Genomic DNA, 16,943 nt, shown 5'->3' with positions numbered 1-16,943 from the left:
TGACGGTGTGTTAACGCAAACGATGTGTCGTGCATTTTGTTAGATGGCAGCGTAAGAAAATTTGATTTGCCCACATCAAAAGGCCTCATGCTGGTGGATTCCTTGCTCATGCAGTCTCTTTCTGCCTCCACTTGGGTTCATGAATAAATCATAGGGTAAAAGCTGGGAAAACCAAATCTTTGACCTTCGAACCGTTGTGTCAGGGTCAGAATTTCCGCACAAAAGCTGGTAGGTCTGTGCGCAAAACATGTACGTGTTTGAAGGTTTCCAGTACAGTGGACCTCCGCATATTACCGGTTCAGTATTAACGGCTTCACCTATTTTCAGATTTTTTGGGGGAACCTATCACCTAGTACTCCCAGAATCTTCCACTTATTTGCAGTATTTTTCCTGATCCCCTGATAATTTGTGTTTTTATGACCCTAGCCCCTGCTTATTCCCTATTAATTAGGAAATTATTATTTTTTAATTAATATAATTTCATGGCAACTATAATGACTGCTAATTATTACAGATTTTTTGCTATTCGCGGTGAGCCCAGTCCACTCTACTCTCAGGAATTGATAACTAACCTTTCTAACAGGCTAGTTAGGACAGCACCTACTACTTTTCTAAGACAACCAGAACAGGATCGATTCAATGCCCTGAGAATGGAATTACCTGGATGAATGAGAATATTCACAGGCAGGTTTCTAGTACTGTACTCAGTCATGTAAGGATGGCGCAAACTTAAAACAAACTCTCAAAAGTGTAATTGTCATTAAATCATCAAACAAATGCTATTAATTAAGGTCATAAAAAGATTTACATTTTGATTTGCTGTTGGGAACAACAGCTGCTGCAGATTTTGGATGTGGTACAAAAAGTAAGCAAGTACTACATAAACATGCATTTTCCTTCAGAAGTATTAGAACAGTGAGGCTAATTCCTTAATTTGTTTGTGGATTGAAAACATTTACAGTAAATATAAATTGTTATAAATGAAATTGATTCTTTTTGTCACACAATGGCTGCCACATTTGGTGAATGTGTTGAAGACTGCGGCACGGTGGTATTGGACCGGATCATCGCATAAAAATAAGAGTTGCTGATGCACCCCCACACATTGAACGATTGGATATATGGACACCCTGAACAGCGAGCCTGGATAGGCATTTGATGCTGTATATCCAGTCTATTGTACTTTATCAGGCGGCACGGGGTTCGACTGGTTAGAGCGTCTGCCTCACAGTTCTGAGGACAAGGGTTCAATTCCCGGCCCCACCTGTGTGGAGTTTGCATGTTCTCCCCGTGCTTGTGTGGGTTTTCTCCAGGTACTCCGGTTTTCTCCCACATCCCAAAAACATGCATGGTAGGTTAATTGACGACTCTAAATTGCCCGTAGGTGTGACTGTAAGTGTGAATGGTTGTTTGTTTCTATGTATGTGCCCTGTGATTGGCTGGCGACCAGTTCACGGTGTACCCCGCCTCCTGCCCGATGACAGCTGGGATAGGGTCCAGCACGCCTGCGACCCTAGTGAGGAGAAGCGGCTCAGAAAATGGATGGATGGATGGGTGTTGAAGACTTGCCGTTTTGTTTCAATTTGCACATGGTGATGCTTATTTTGCTGGACGAACATTGAGTTATGAATACATTTTCTGGTCACATCAGTAAATGTGTCAGCAAAATCTGATGTGATCCATGACAGGAATTCTATAGTACATTGTTTTAATTAAGATAATAATGCTGTGCTTTGTTTGAGACCTTTTGAGAAGCATCACAATATGTTTACTGTTGCAGTTGAGGTTTGCAATGGCATAGAGCTGCACTGCATCACAGAGAGATATTTTGGTCTCCTTATTTAGCTACATGAGGTCAATAAACTAAAAAACAAAATCATTTTACATGTCATTTTCTAACTAATTCTCATGAGAACAATGTGCTCTTTGTGATAAGAAAATTCAAGGTCAAAAGGAGGTGAATGTTCTTGATTATTGAACTAATAATGAACACATTCAGTTGCCTTCCTCTTCTTCCATTGGGTCAAGTCATATATTGTTCTTGTTCCTCCCTTTTCCTCTTTATGTCTTTTGCCAGTAGCTGAGTTGGCTTATGTAGAGCAGTTAGGAAAAGCCATAATGCAGCACATTTCCATCCCAAAGTGCAACTGGAACGTTTTATGCCTGTGAACATGGTGGTGGTCACACTTAAGGAATGATACACTTAAGGAACCTGTAAAGTAAATTTCTCTTAAGGTTGTATAATTCAGAATCTTTAGGGGAGAGGGGGTGGAAACCGATGTCCAAATTTGGGCAATTTAATAGTTTTTCACAAATCTATACTGTTGTTCAGTCCCACGTGAGTCTGTTATTTTTACAAATTAGTGACCAAGTGCTGTAATTGGCTTGCTCTCTTTGACAATGCAATACTAATGACTCAACAAACAAACCGTTTTTTTTTTTTCTTTTTGTCCTGTTCGGCTGTTAGGTTAAGCAGAATGGAAAATCTGTATCCCTTTTATGCCGGAACAGTTTTACTGTGTCACAGTAGAGTTTTTAAGCTTCCGCTGTGGGTTCTTAGTATTATAATTGAGGTTTATTGAGAATCAGAGTCGATCAGAACAAAGTTTTGAGAGGGGAGAGAGAAACAAAGACAAAGCACTAACTGTAAACAAGATAAGAGAAGTAAGTCATTACATTATCTACAACAATGAAACATTAAATATGAGTGTTGCATGGGGCTGTAGTGCTACACCCAGAGGGAAGGACAGGACAAGATAGAACTGGACAAGGACAGGAGAAGAAGCATGCAGGACAAGGATCATGAACCCGGCTGTACAACTGAAGTGTGGTGGGATTAATTATGTAAATTATAAAAGCCTACAGGACGAGAGTATAAGTGAGGGGATACACAAGCGATTTACATATTCATGAGTTATTTGTCGCAATAACTGTGTGGCCCCACACCCAGTGAAAGAAAATTAGGCACTGCTGACGAACGGCCAAATCCCCCCCACCCACGACCCACTGCCCCCCAGAGATGGGTGTTTGTGGTGCATTAAAACGTGGGGAGTGTGGGTGATGCATTTAAAATCCAGGGGTGCAGGGAGCGGAGTGGCAGGGTGCACGGACCGGGAAACTGCACAAACTGACGTGCTGAAACCCGGTCCGACACCAACACCCTCCTGATCCCATACCAGTACCCCAGGAACCCTTTGATAGGTTTACTGAAAAGTGATGGTTTTGAAGATGTGAGGATTCTGACCGACGCCAGGGTTATGTATCATAATACGTATTTTATTTCAGAGGTGAGATTCAATTCAAAATGTATAGTGCGTGGAAAAATGCATTACATTCGTTATAGTGCTGTTTTTATCATAATATCCATTGTTTTTGTCTAAATGACGTTTTGCCCCTGACAGCAATTTGAGTGATTCCCAACCATGCCGCTTCTCCATTACAAGTTCCGGAACGGCCTGGCCCCGCTCTGCCCCGGCCTCACTTGTCCTGGCCTGTTGCTTTTCCATTGCAACAGGTACCAATCAAAAGTGGGAAGAATTGGGGCGTGATCAAGAACAAGGTGACATGCTTATTTGTCCCGCCTTGCATCTCGCCGTATTTCATCTTCTGCCAATATGGACAAAAATGCCCGCACCTCCTCAGTCGGCCACAAAACAAAAGCTGCTTCAAGTCTGCCACACACTGTGCAACGTGGTCGAACCCGACTGTACCGGACCATCGTGTAGAGTTGTCGACACGCCGCCACACATGAGGGAATCACAAGTGGATGCCGGCGAGCCTGCATAGGCGTTTGATGCTGTGTTTTCAATATCTTGTACTTTATCACAATCCTTTATCACAATCCATAAACCATAAACCAAAGAAAGATGGAGGTATGATACGCACCTCCAAAGTTGACTTCATAACTCTGGAAAACCCTTCTACCTATGTACAATGCATTTTTACAATGCATGCTGTTGCTTCTACCAATATGATCAAAACATTAAGTATTACCTGTATTTTGTTAGTTTTTTTTCAAATAATTATTCTAAAATTAAGCACTTTATTTGAACACGTAATACTTGCTTTTTTATTTACTTGCTCTTATTTTGAAATTCAGAGCCCTACTTTTATTTAGTAAATGAGAAAACACACAGTTGTGCTCCTATGTTTGATTACCCAGGCAGAATTTGTAAGATTGGTACAATTCTTCAAAGAAAACATGAAGGGCCAGGTGAAACACACTTAATTTTATTTCAATGGGATTCAAATTAAACGGTCAAGCATTTCAGAAAAGCATTATCATTAAACAAAACATAACCATAAAAAAAAATAATGATTGTTGTTGTTCAGTCATCAGTCGTATTTAAAATAAACAGTTTCACAAATTCTGATAGGGTATGTAAACTTATGAGCACAACTGTACATATATGTGGTCATACGTACCCCCTGTCATTTTGGAATAAAAGTGTAGTCTATACCTTTTTCATAACCTCTAGGTGGCGGTGGCATATTGGAATGAAAGTGTACACCTTTCTCATAACATCCAGATGGCGGCATACATATATAAAATGTGAAAGTCTTTTCCATTTTCCGCTCTACCTATGTATAATGCGCACGATTGACTTTTGAAATTTTTTTGGGGGGGAAAGCCGCATTATACACGAGAAATTAAGGAAGAAGCAGGCTGCTAAAGAGAGAGGGTGTTGGTAAGAACAAAAACGAGTGTGTGGATATTTGAAAGGAGGCTCACTGGCTTAATCCATTTCAATGTACCCAGTGTGTACGTACGTTCGCGTACATTCTGGTCACAAGCGTTGCTTTTTCAGCCACAGGTACATTATACATTCTGAATATAGTTATGTACCGATGTAAAACACAATATTTGATTCTTTATATACTTGATGCGGCGCAGCTCACTACACCAGGAAATGAGTTTTCGATCGTGAAAATAGTTGCCTAATCACGCACACTGCGCGACGGTTCAGTGGGGTTCGGTGGCGTCACTCGGTGTGCAGCAGCATTTAGACGCCATGATTGTGAAAGTGACAAGTCATCGCGCTTTTAAGAAACATCTACATCTGTTGGCCAATCAGATGACAGTTACGTCATGGCCCTACTCGGCCTGCGTTTTAGAACCAGGTTGGATGAGGTTCTGAAAAGAGGCGCCATTGTCACCACCACCCGGCCTCAAAAAAGTGGAGACGCGACCACGCGGGGCGGAGCGAGGCTGGTTGGGGTAGAACCCGTACAATGGAAAAGGGGCATTAGTGTGTCGTGAGAAAGCATCAGGGGTGCCGTGCAAAAATATCCAATTTCGCTTTATTTGTCCAAAAATTATTTATGAACTACAACTATATCTTTGTTCATTTAGTTATGATGAATAGTGAAAGGCAGAACAATTAAATGCTATTGAATTAGATGGGCGAATGCACAACAAACCTGTGTATTCACTTGTCGCCAATCTTACAACAGAGTAAGTCATGATTTCCTGTTGACTATATCAGCTTTGTTTTCAATTAATCAGGACCAGATTTCACACTACATAAACTGGAATGAGATCATCATTATTCCGATATTTTTGTTTGGTGGTGTGCCATGAGGCGTCAGCCTCACAGTTCTGAGGACCCGGGTTCAATCCCCGGCCCCGCCTGTGAGGAGTTTGCATGTTCTCCCCGTGCCTGCGTGGATTTTCTCCGGGCACTCCGGTTTCCTCCCACATCCCAAAAACATGCATTAATTGGAGACTCTAAATTGCCCGTAAGTGTGAATGTGAGTGTGAATGGTTGGTTGTTTGTTTGTATGTGCCCTGCAATTGGCTGGCAACCAGTTCAGGGTGTACCCCGCCTCCTGCCCGATGACAGCTGGGATAGGCTCCAGCACGCCCGCGACCCTAGTGAGGAGAAGCGGCTCAGAAAATGGATGGATGGAGGGTGTGCCGTGAGATTTTTCTTGTGTATAGTCTTGTTGCCTTGACTCAATAAAGGTTGGGAAATGAAGGGCTATCTGGCCGCACCATTCAACCAGCCTTGTGGGTGTTTGGGTGGGTGTATGCCATTGTTTGCATTGGCCGAAGGGGGAGGATTTAAAGTAGCCCTATAAAGTCTATCTACCAAAATCTGTCTGGGAAAATAAGCAACATGACCAGGAACGAATATGAGAGCAATTCTGTTGATCTATGTTGGTCTGCTAAAATTGTACAGTATTTCAGTGACATTTTAGAACAAATCCCAATTATTTTCAGCCTTTTCTAGAAGAGTAATGGGAGTGCAAAAACCACATCAGAAAGGAAGAGAATACTGATTATTTGTTGGAAACAAATAATCAGAAGTCTGTTCACTACAACATTTTGCAGGGAAAAATGCTGACACCTAACTCGTGCTAAAAGTCACAAATGGCTGAAGCTCCGTATTTCCACTCATGCATTTAAAATCTTCTACATAGTTGAAGATAATCTCCTCTGCATTTTCTATTCCTTTGTTCATCTTGTTTTTAGCTAAACCCTCCCACTAGTTTGTCTTTCACAAACCACTTCAGGCCCCAGTGCTCAAGAGGTCGCACAGCTGCAGGGACCCATTCCCCGGAACTGGCCCCCTCTCATCTCCCCCGATACTCATCCAGACTGAGACAGGACCATAAAGTCTGATCTGGTATGCTGTGCATTGGCTGACATTTTCCCTCCTGACAACAATGCAAAATTGCTGCAGTACAGATTTCCAACTTAATAGTGCTAAATCTGGAATTGCTTTCTTAGATTATCCCTCCATTTGTCTCGCTGCCAACCTTTTCAGCGGATTTGCTGCGTGAGTGAGGGTGAGATTTAGCAGCAGAACTTCTGTGGAAATTAACTGAGTGTTTCGTTTTCTTTGTTTTTTAGTATGCATCCATCCATCCATCCTCCAGTGGTGTACCAAAACCTTTGTCCAACTTCAAAATATGTTGGTACTTTTTTGTTCTAATGTGGTTAGCTGCTATTTACACTTGCAAGAATGTCGTGAGGTGCAGCTGTGACATGAATCACATTCACTTTACGCCTGAAAATAGAAGACTTAGTTTTAAACATTTGAATGTTGATTATGCTTAACTTGGCAGCCAAGTCGTAAGCACATTTGACTTCCCTTTCTGAGGTTGGCGGTGTGACTCCGGGTACTCTGGTTTCCTCCCACATTCCAAAAACATGATTCCTAAGGCTGCTGCACCGAGCAATGTGGCCGAACTCGACTGAACTGGTGTGTGGTTTGGCAACTGTTTTCCTGAGTGGCCTATCAGTTGGCCAGTGCTTTTCCCACAATACAAAATTTGAACCACAAGGTAAGTTCTAATAAATGGAGCCAGCGAGACTCCTTTAAAATATCCACACACTCGCTTTTATTCTCACCCACGTCCTCTCTTTAGCAACTCGTTTCTTCCTTAACTCTTAATCTTTCTTTTTATGGTTTAATTAATGTGATAAAGTACATCCATCCATCCATTTTCTGAGCTGCTTCTCCTCACTAGGGTCGCGGGCGTGCTGAAGCCAATTCCAGCTACCGTCGGGAAGGAGGCGGGGTACACCCTGAACTGGTTGCCAGCCAATCGCAGGGCACATACAAACAAACAACAATCCACACTCACATTCACACCTACGGGCAATTTAGAGTCTTCAATTAACCTCGCATGCATGTTTTTGGGATGTGGAAGGAAACCGGAGTTCCCGGAGAAAACCCACGCAGACACGGGGAGAACATGCAAACTCCACACAGGCAGGGCCGGGGATTGAACCCCGGTCCTTAGAACCAGGCTCGCTGTTCAGGGTGTCCATATATCCAATCGTTCAATGTGTGGGGGTGCATCAGCAACTCTTATTTTTATGCGATGATCCGGTCCAATAGGGTTCGACCGCATTGCGCAGTGTGTGGCAGGCCTTAGTTAGGCCTTAATTGAAGAGTATTTGTCCATTGGTGTGAATATGTGTGTGAACGGTTGTTCATCTACATTTGCACTACAATTGGCTGGCGACCAGTTGTGGGTATACTCGGCCTCCCGTCCAAAGTCATCTAAGGTGGGCTCCAGCTCACCTGTGACCCGAGTGAGGATAAGTGGTAGAAGATGGATGGACTATGCTTTACTCATTTCTGCATTTGTAGGACAGTTAATAATCACTTACATTTTTTAGGGAAATCCTTCAATTTCAGAGACTACAAACATTTTCTTCTGGATGTTTAATGTAAAAGACCAGTGTATTTACTGACTGTATGATTTTCTTTCATCAAAAATAGAACCAGTAACTGCAAAGTTTATGGGGAGAAAATAGAATGAGAGTAGAAGAGATTCCGGTCGTGGGTCCAGAAGGGCACAGAAAGAGAAGTCCTTTGACTAAGGGACAAAGACACAGTTGTGGATACCAAAATCCAACTGTCAGAAATTAACACACACAAGTGCACAGACGCATGCACGCGCACACACACAGACACACACACACACATACACAAAGATGTGCAGGGTATTGTGCATTAGCTGAGCCATTAGTCCCTAACATCGATGGAATGTTTGACTGTCCGCCTCTCGGGCCCCTTGAGACATGATGTCACCCCTACAAAACGCCATCTTTTCCAAGAGAAACGGTTTTAAAGTGTCCAGAGCCAGGCTATTAAAGGGGAGAAGGGCCAAAACATGGGTGAGAGAACACATTAAAAAATATAATTGAAAAAGAAAAGCCAGGGAGAGACTTGTGATGAATTGTGAGCTAGAATGATGGAAGGTGCAGAACCCATTAAACCAGGATTGAACAACCCATCTTTTTGTTGCCACTAAGGGTTTCTCTGCTGTAAAAACATCAATATCACTGCCATGAATTAATCACTGGGGATCATTACTGTAAATGATAATACTGAGTGATATTGCATTAGATGAATGCAACAAGGAAATAAAAGTTCTTGAGCAACATACTGTACAGTATAAGCAAAGCAAAGATATAGTACGTACCTTTAAATACTCCCAAAGTGGAAACTGCACCAGAGAGAACGGAATCTGAAAAACACAAGATTGGAATCTTTAACATCTGCAGTAGTATTCAAAATCATTTAACCTGCAAATCTGCAGCAGCCTGTGCCATTCCTTCCAGGAAAAAAAAATTCAGCACACAGGACTTTTTCTATCATTGGAGAGGCCAAGGCAATGGGCAAATCCAGCGCAAACATACAGCAGCATCGATTTTGACATGTGCGACCGCTTGCCCATCCTGCCATCATGCACTGCAGGGTTTGGAGAGAAGGAAAGGAAGGAGGACCAAAAAAGAAAAACAAAGAGAGAGGAAAAAAAGGTTTGAGGCTTTTAGTGTTTGATCACAGCATTCATTCATTCATTCATTCATCTTCCGTTCCGCTTATCCTCACTAGGGTCGCGAGCGTGCTGGAGCCTATCCCAGCAATCTTTGGGCGAGAGGCGGGGTTCACCCTGAATTGGTCGTCAGCCAAACGCAGGGGACATATAAACAAACAACCATTTGCGTACACATTCACACCTACGGGCAATTTAGAGTCTTCCATCAACCTACCATGCATGTTTTTGGGATGTGGGAGGAAATCGGAGTGCCCGGAGAAAACCCACGCAGGCACGGGGAGAACATGCAAAGTCCACACATGTGGGGCCGGGATTCGAACCCCGGTCCTCAGAACTGTGAGGCAGATGTGCTAACCGGTCGATCAACGTGCTGCCTTGATCACAGCAATAATGGTAAATCACTCATCCATCTGTGCCTCTGCTCAAATCTGTTTCATCAGAGACTACAACTACACAACTGTGTTTATGCCATTCAATGAGATAATTAAACACTTGGTCCCAAGCAAACTGACCTCATATAAACAATCAATCTGGATAGAGTCAAACTCAGTGTATCTGCAACATCTGCTCTCTGAGCGCAGAAAAGAACAATTGCCAAGAGCTTTGCAATGCATTTACAACTAATTGGAGCTTTATTGGTACTTGACAAAGTTTGTCGCTGAATTGGGATTTTACAGGCATAACAATGTCATTAGTTACTCCGAATAGGGCTGTTTCAGTACTGTGCTTGAGTTGAGAGTCAGACTAAAGCAAGTTCAGGAGCAGGTCAGTAACAGTTTAGTGATTTTACTGAGCTCAACAAGAATGTCCCCGCTCTATCAGTATAACAAATGACTGTCTAGAGCACAGATGTCAAACTGGGGGGCCAGATCCGGCCCGCCACATCATTTTATGAGGCCCGCGAAAGCAAATCAAAATCGCTAATTGTAATGTAATAGTTGAAAAACATGTATTTTTAGGCTTCTGCTTTCAAAACTGGTTATTCATCAATGTTTTGTGTATCCTGTAATTACAGTATATGAGGTAATCTTTCATTTATATGGATCCACAGTTGTAGCAGCCCTCCGAGGTAAGTCATAACTGAGATGTGGCCCGTGACAAAAATGAGTTTGACACCCCTGGTCTAGAGGAAAAATATTGCCTTCAGTGCTTGTTATTTTCAGTAGTTAAATGGTCAGTGTGTGTTTCTTCGTAGGCTTACGCTAAAACAACACCACTCATTTCCATGAACTTTGTGGCTCGCAGTGATGCCGGTAACGCGTTACAAAGTACCTTATCCAGGAAAGTAATCAGATTATAGGTACTTCATCAAACCAATAATTGTTACTATTGAGTCAACCAATTATTCTTAGCAAGTAATCATTTATAGCTGTTGACTTGAAGAAGCAGCAGCCCATCTGTCCAGTTACCAAATAGGCAAACATATTGAGGAAAATGACTGGGAGGTCATTGTTTATCATAAAATGCACAGTGAAGGTATAGTGAATATAAAAGTGCAAAGAAATGCACGGATTCACTGTCGCCACACTATTTTTATTTTCCTTCGTAAAAAGTATATTTGATTGTTTTTACTTTTTTTACACATTAAGAATAGCGTTTTACTGGTGTGTTAAACGCACAACGCATTGTGGGTTAATTATTCATACCGAAGTGCGCGATCAGCGTGTGATTCATACCGAAGTGCGCGATCAGAAATCGTCATGGAGGTAAGGAGGGACTCACTGAAGGACTTACAATACTTACCTTAAATAATAATTACAATTAAAAGTGAGAGTTATCAACTTCATCTGGAGTCCGGACTGCTCGTGGGCTGGTTTAATGTGCTGCATTGCTGACGTTCACGTAAGTAAGTGCTTCTTCCCCCGTCAATCACCCACAGCTTTGCTAGTTAAACGGTCGCGTAAAATTGTCACCGGGAACAAAGCTTTTCTTGCTCTTTGCATCAAAATTACGATGGTGGAAGCGAGTGGTGTGTATGTGGGTGTGTGTGTGCGTGATCATGTAAAAAATAAAATGAGTACTGTTGGCCGCAATCATGCTTTTAAGACAACATTAAGTGCAGTCTTGTCTGTTTTCCACAAGCCCAATATCTAACCGCCACTCTCTCACATTTATGTACATGCACCCACGCACACACACACACACACACACACATGCACGCACGCACGCACGCACACACACACACACACACACACAGTTACCTTCATGGACCCCCACACAATCAAAAACCACAGAACTTGAATAATATGCAGGGTTGCTACAGTCTATCTATCAGTTAAGAGTTTATAGAGAAGTGTACTTGAGAATGGTGTGCTTGTTTACATGTTTAGTCACTTACTGTATTAGTCAAGTCTATTAGTCAAGTGTGCTACTTAGTGTAAACAAGTCTACACTAAGTAGCACACTTATTGTGGCTTCAACTACACTAATAATTAAGTTATTGGTTTATGTTGAGGATTTCATTCTGTAACCGCTGTGGCATATATTACCAAGTAATGGGTACGGTCAAGCTAATGCTCTTTTTGTACTGCGGATAAGAGATATTCCTGCCACTTGGCACCTGCTTAAAGTAACTAAAAACGTTACTTGTATTCTAACTGTAACCGTATTTTCACGAGCATAAGGTGCACCATATTAAAAGGCACAGTCTCAGTTACAGGGCCTATTTCTGTATTTAACACACACATAAGTATTATTGGGCGCTGGCATGGTAAAACATATGCTATCTTTAAAAAAAAAAAAAAAAAATTTAAATGTGGATATGGGAAATTATGGAACTGTCAACCTTCCCCCCCCCCCCCCGAATATAATCAATGTGTCAATTTTCTTGTCTTTGTCAAAGCAAGCGCTCTACTGACTGTGATCTTGATATGATCCACGACACTTGAAGTAACTTGGTGTGTCCAGGAGCTACACACAGTCTGTATCAGGTACCTGATTGATTGTTATTAGTTAACACCTCAGTGTTGTTTTCTTTAAATACAGTACACTTACATCTTATATTACAGGATGTAAGACAGGGGTGCTGAATGCGTCGATCGCGGTCGACTGGTAGTAGTATTGGTAGATCGCATGACATCGCATCACATAAAAAAATAAATAAAAAAAAGACATCAGCCTATCATCCATCCCGTTGCTTGACTAATGTACATATATAATCGATGATATCTGAATTTTTCTGATACTTAGGTCACACACATGCGCAAACAACGCTGCTAAAAGGTAACTGCAGATGCGCAAACAACGGCGCCAAGTGTGTCAAAACTAACAAGCTAGTCAGTGAGTTACCTCCAATTTTTATCTCTCGGTGTTTTCTCTTAAACTTAAGGGTATAAAAATGAGTGGGGGAGCTGGATCAAGTAAGAAGACAAAAACTTAAGGAGTATTTTTTCACGATGACATTTTTGAAATGCGTATGCCTCATTTGCCAGTCTGCCATCGCATTACCAAAGAACGGAAATGTGGAGCGGCATTTTAGGAATGTGCATGGAAAATACGACACTGACTACGCATCCCTGGCTGATTCACTTCAGTGCAAGTAAACTCAGGTCATGACAAAGAAATGTACATTGTTAATTATGTTGTGTTGTGCAAGATTGGCACATGCGGTGATGCAAGGTACATAAACATAAATTGATGCTGAGCTGTCTCGGCGGCTCAGAATTTTAGCTCACTGGTGGCGCTCTGCAAACTGGAGACATGGTAGCGGCCCCCACGTCCCCAAAAAAAGGTAGATCGCGGGAGGTTGGCTGCTTGAAAAGTAGATCTTGGGGCAAAAAAGTTTGGGCCCCCCTGATGTAAGATTTGTACAGTTTGTACAGTTTTCTGTGGATAAAAGTGTGACATGAAGCTACAATAAACACTGTAGTCAGGCTCCTCTGTCCTCTCCAGGCAGACAAGAACATTTTGTCACTCCTTAGAGAGGATTTGCAATCTTATTAGATGTAGGTCTGTTGGTGTCCAGCCAACACAATATGATTTTCCAGCTGTGAGCAGATGAGAGTGAACTTTTAAAAAGAATAAAAGTGCACCTGTCTTTTATTACCACCCCAAAGAGTTTCGCAATGTTCCAAGCCAAGGAGACAGACAAAGACTAGAGAGGCTGTCATAATGAGACACAGAATGTGGAATTCAAATGCAATATTATGAAATAGATTATAATTATCACACTAACATTACTATTAATAATGCCAATAATGATATAATAATAATAATAGCTTTGACTAAGTAGGAGAAAAGTGTTAGATTTACTGATTTCTTCTTTCACTTCACTTAAATTATATGATAATTAAAAAAGTCTCAAATTAAACAAAAATGTATGTAAACAGTACACTCAATGTGTGACAAGATCAAAGACAGATGGGTTCTGCAATGCATTTGAAAAGACTGATCCATACCAGATTTATGACTTGGTTTGGTCTCAAAGAGAGGAAACCAATCACACAAATTTTGATGATTAAGTTGAAAATGCAGAGCACTGCATATGAATCAGTTTTCCTCTTTGACTCAACTATCTTTTGTTGGAAATGATTCAAAATCTGTTGGATTATTTCTTGGCACCTTTTCGTGACCCAGGGAAATCAGAAGAGTGCAGCTAATGTGCAGAGAGGAACCACAGATTTTTCCTTAGACCTCAACTACCATGGTCAAGTAAGATTCTTGCTTTGACAACGAACTAATATCTTACAAGTTTGAAGATCAGACCTTACTGAACCTCAACAGACTTGGCTAAAATACTGGACTGGGTCCAAATCCTACATCGTTGCTTGGCATGGACTACAATAAAAACAGATCATCTCTAAAAGCAGAGCAATTATGTCGAGCTGCGTATATTCTGGCAAAAATCCTGTCAAAAGAAGGCTCTGGATCTTGGCTACATAGTAAGAACTTTATTCCAGGAGCTCAGCACCATCTGCTCCCAAAGCCCTCAAACATCTATGTCATCCGGCTAGCCTCCAGAGAGGGGATTCCACGGCTGGGAAATAGAAGAACGACTCTCCCACAAACCTGCCATTCTGCATATGGGTATCTTACATTTTTGCATGCAAAAGTCATGGCACTCGATCATACAGCCGATGCATGCTTGCTGACACATTTTGCGCCTGATCGAAGGTGACAGGGCCACATGCCCTTACTGTCTGGTTCTATATCACATTCCTATTGAGATGTGGGACTGCGTCATTCTGCTGACACGGTTCCAGTTTGTGTGTACAAAGCATAGTTGCCAACTGTATTAGCAGGGACTTTATTAGTATTCCGAGAGGCTTCGGCCTGTCACAGGTCCTTAAGCACTCAGTGGAGGGCAGAAAAACACATGTCAAAATATATTCCGCATGAGCCTGATTGCAGGACAAGCTAGTTGGCTGCAATTTGACAAACAACTTTTAATAGGTCATACTGCAGCTTGTGCATACTGATGAGATTTTAAAAGAGAACAAGGCAAGATGATGGCTGTTGAGACAGAAATAAGTAGACAAATGTATGTACATGTGGCCAACAGTTGAGAGATATTATTAATCTCTTCTTTCCACAAATATCTCATCCTTAAATGTTTTGTCTTTTTTTTTTTTTACGATAAAACTACCTGTTGCTACCAGTGAATGGCCCTCAAAACTAAGACGAATGTGTAATCATATGTCGGAACAAAGTACAGTATCTCACTTTGTCGAGTGTTCAGCTATACCGGTATGAAGACATTATAATGGTTTAAGGATGTGGGGGGAAACAAACTCGCTGGCCACAACATTAAATACACCTGCACAGTCTCAAGGTATCCAATACTATAATAAAGATATAATTAAGATATGTATTTTGACTGACAATTTAAAAGTGAAAATAATTTTTAGAAATTATTAAAATATTGGATGGTTATTATAATAGTATGGTTCTAGTTTACAGTTGTGTGGAAATGAACTGCACTGTACTGAGAGTTGTTTCTAATGAAAAAATAAGCTAACAAGACACCTCTCAGTATCTAAAAAAAAAAGAACATTGTAAAAGTATTAATTACATTACAATTGTATCATAAGTAATGAATTGTATTTTTTTTGTCAGACAGTGGCAATCTAAATAAAGGCATTATTATTATTATTATCGGACACAGGTGTACTGTAATTTGTGATACAGCTTTTGATTTGGATCTCGTTTGGTTCTGTAGGTAAATAAGTGTATGTTGTTCTGGATATGGCGGCACGGTGGATGACTGGTTAGAGCGTCCGCCTCACAGTTTTGAGGACAGGGGTTCAATCCCCGGCCCCGCCTGTGTGGAGTTTGCATGTTCTCCCCGCGCGTGGGTTTTCTCCGGGCACTCCGGTTTCCTCCCAGATCCCAAAAACATGCATGGTGAGTTAATTGACGACTCTAAATTGCCCGTAGGTGTGACTGTGAGTGCGAATGGTTGTTTGTTTCTATGTGCCCTGCGATTGGCTGGCAACCAGTTCAGGGTGCTGTCATAGTTGTGCTTTGACACAGGGGCCTTTCACACTGCGCAAGTGCAGTGTTAAAAGAGAAAGGTTTGTTTATATGTGCCCTGCGATTGGCTGGCAACCGGTTCAGGGTGTACCCCACCTCCTGCCCGATGATAGCTGTGATAGGCTCCAGCTCGCCCGCGACCCTAGTGAGGAGAAGCGGCTCAGAAAATAGATGGATGGATGTTCTGGATATATTCCCTTCCAAATTTGAGAATGACAACCACTAATCACACTGCACACCTAAGTAAAGAAAGTCAAACCTTGAAAACAGATCATGAACAAGTATTTGCTGAGTCTGTCCACACTTGCCACCAGATGTGGAGCAAATGATTCATGAGCTGGAGAATGCAGCTGGATCCTATGCTAGTACTTAATGCCCAATGACCACTGCAAATCCATCTATCAAAATGTCCTAAAGCCCATGGATTTGAAATCCAACACATGAATTTCATAGCATTAAGGATTTCAAATTCAATTTACAAAATGAGCTAACAAAAATTGATTCAAAAAAATCTTGGGTTGATTGAGAGATAACAGTTCTTCTGGTCCAGCAGATTAAGGTGTATTAAGTAGTTTTCCAATTGCATTACGCTATACATTTTCCAAATTGGAGCCCTTTATCCAATCCAACTCTCTCACAGAGGGATAAGATGCATGTGAGAATTCAGATAAAGCAGCTGTAAAAAAATATATGATGTTGTGTAATGTCACCAAGATCACTGGTGATTAACATCAACAATAACTATGAATTCTCAAATACTGATGACTATATAAGAAATATCTTTACACTAAAGTACAGAAACAGAAGAGACACGCTGCGTGTGGAGAAATGTTTTGTGAAAAATCCAGATGGTAATCACATGGGGAAGCCATCAGCAGCAGCCATTGTCAAAAGGTCAAATGAATGTAGGCCATGTGAAGACCAAACTACTGTATATTCAAGCCCACATTAATTATCTACTAATACAACATGATAGATTCTCTTGCAAAGTAATACCAATATGCAAGCAACAACACCCACACCCACTGGATATGAGAAGTCGACACACCCCTGTTCAAATGTCAGGTTTTTACAAAAAATGACACCATTAAAGTGACCTATAACCTGTCCAACTCAATTAAAAAAAACTTTTTTAAAAGAGGGGAAGTAAAAATAAACACCTGCAATAATGT

At 41.4% G+C, this 16,943-nt stretch overlaps 1 protein-coding gene across 3 annotated transcripts in view; it reads right to left on the bottom strand.

Moving 5' to 3' along the window:
• slc25a26 (solute carrier family 25 member 26) overlaps positions 1–16,943 on the bottom strand; it is an 84,165-nt gene that overhangs the window by 22,901 nt on the left and 44,321 nt on the right. For all 3 annotated transcript variants that reach the window (XM_061687860.1, XM_061687862.1, XM_061687861.1), the window contains one exon: positions 8,944–8,988. In XM_061687860.1, coding sequence (XP_061543844.1) covers positions 8,944–8,988 — 45 coding nt within the window. The remainder of the gene's footprint in view (positions 1–8,943; positions 8,989–16,943) is intronic.

Source organism: Phycodurus eques, chromosome 10 (genome assembly GCF_024500275.1).
Source record: "Phycodurus eques isolate BA_2022a chromosome 10, UOR_Pequ_1.1, whole genome shotgun sequence".
NCBI lineage: Eukaryota > Metazoa > Chordata > Actinopteri > Syngnathiformes > Syngnathidae > Phycodurus > Phycodurus eques.
Note: the sequence above shows the minus strand (reverse complement) of the source record. Positions and strands in the feature narration are given on the sequence as shown.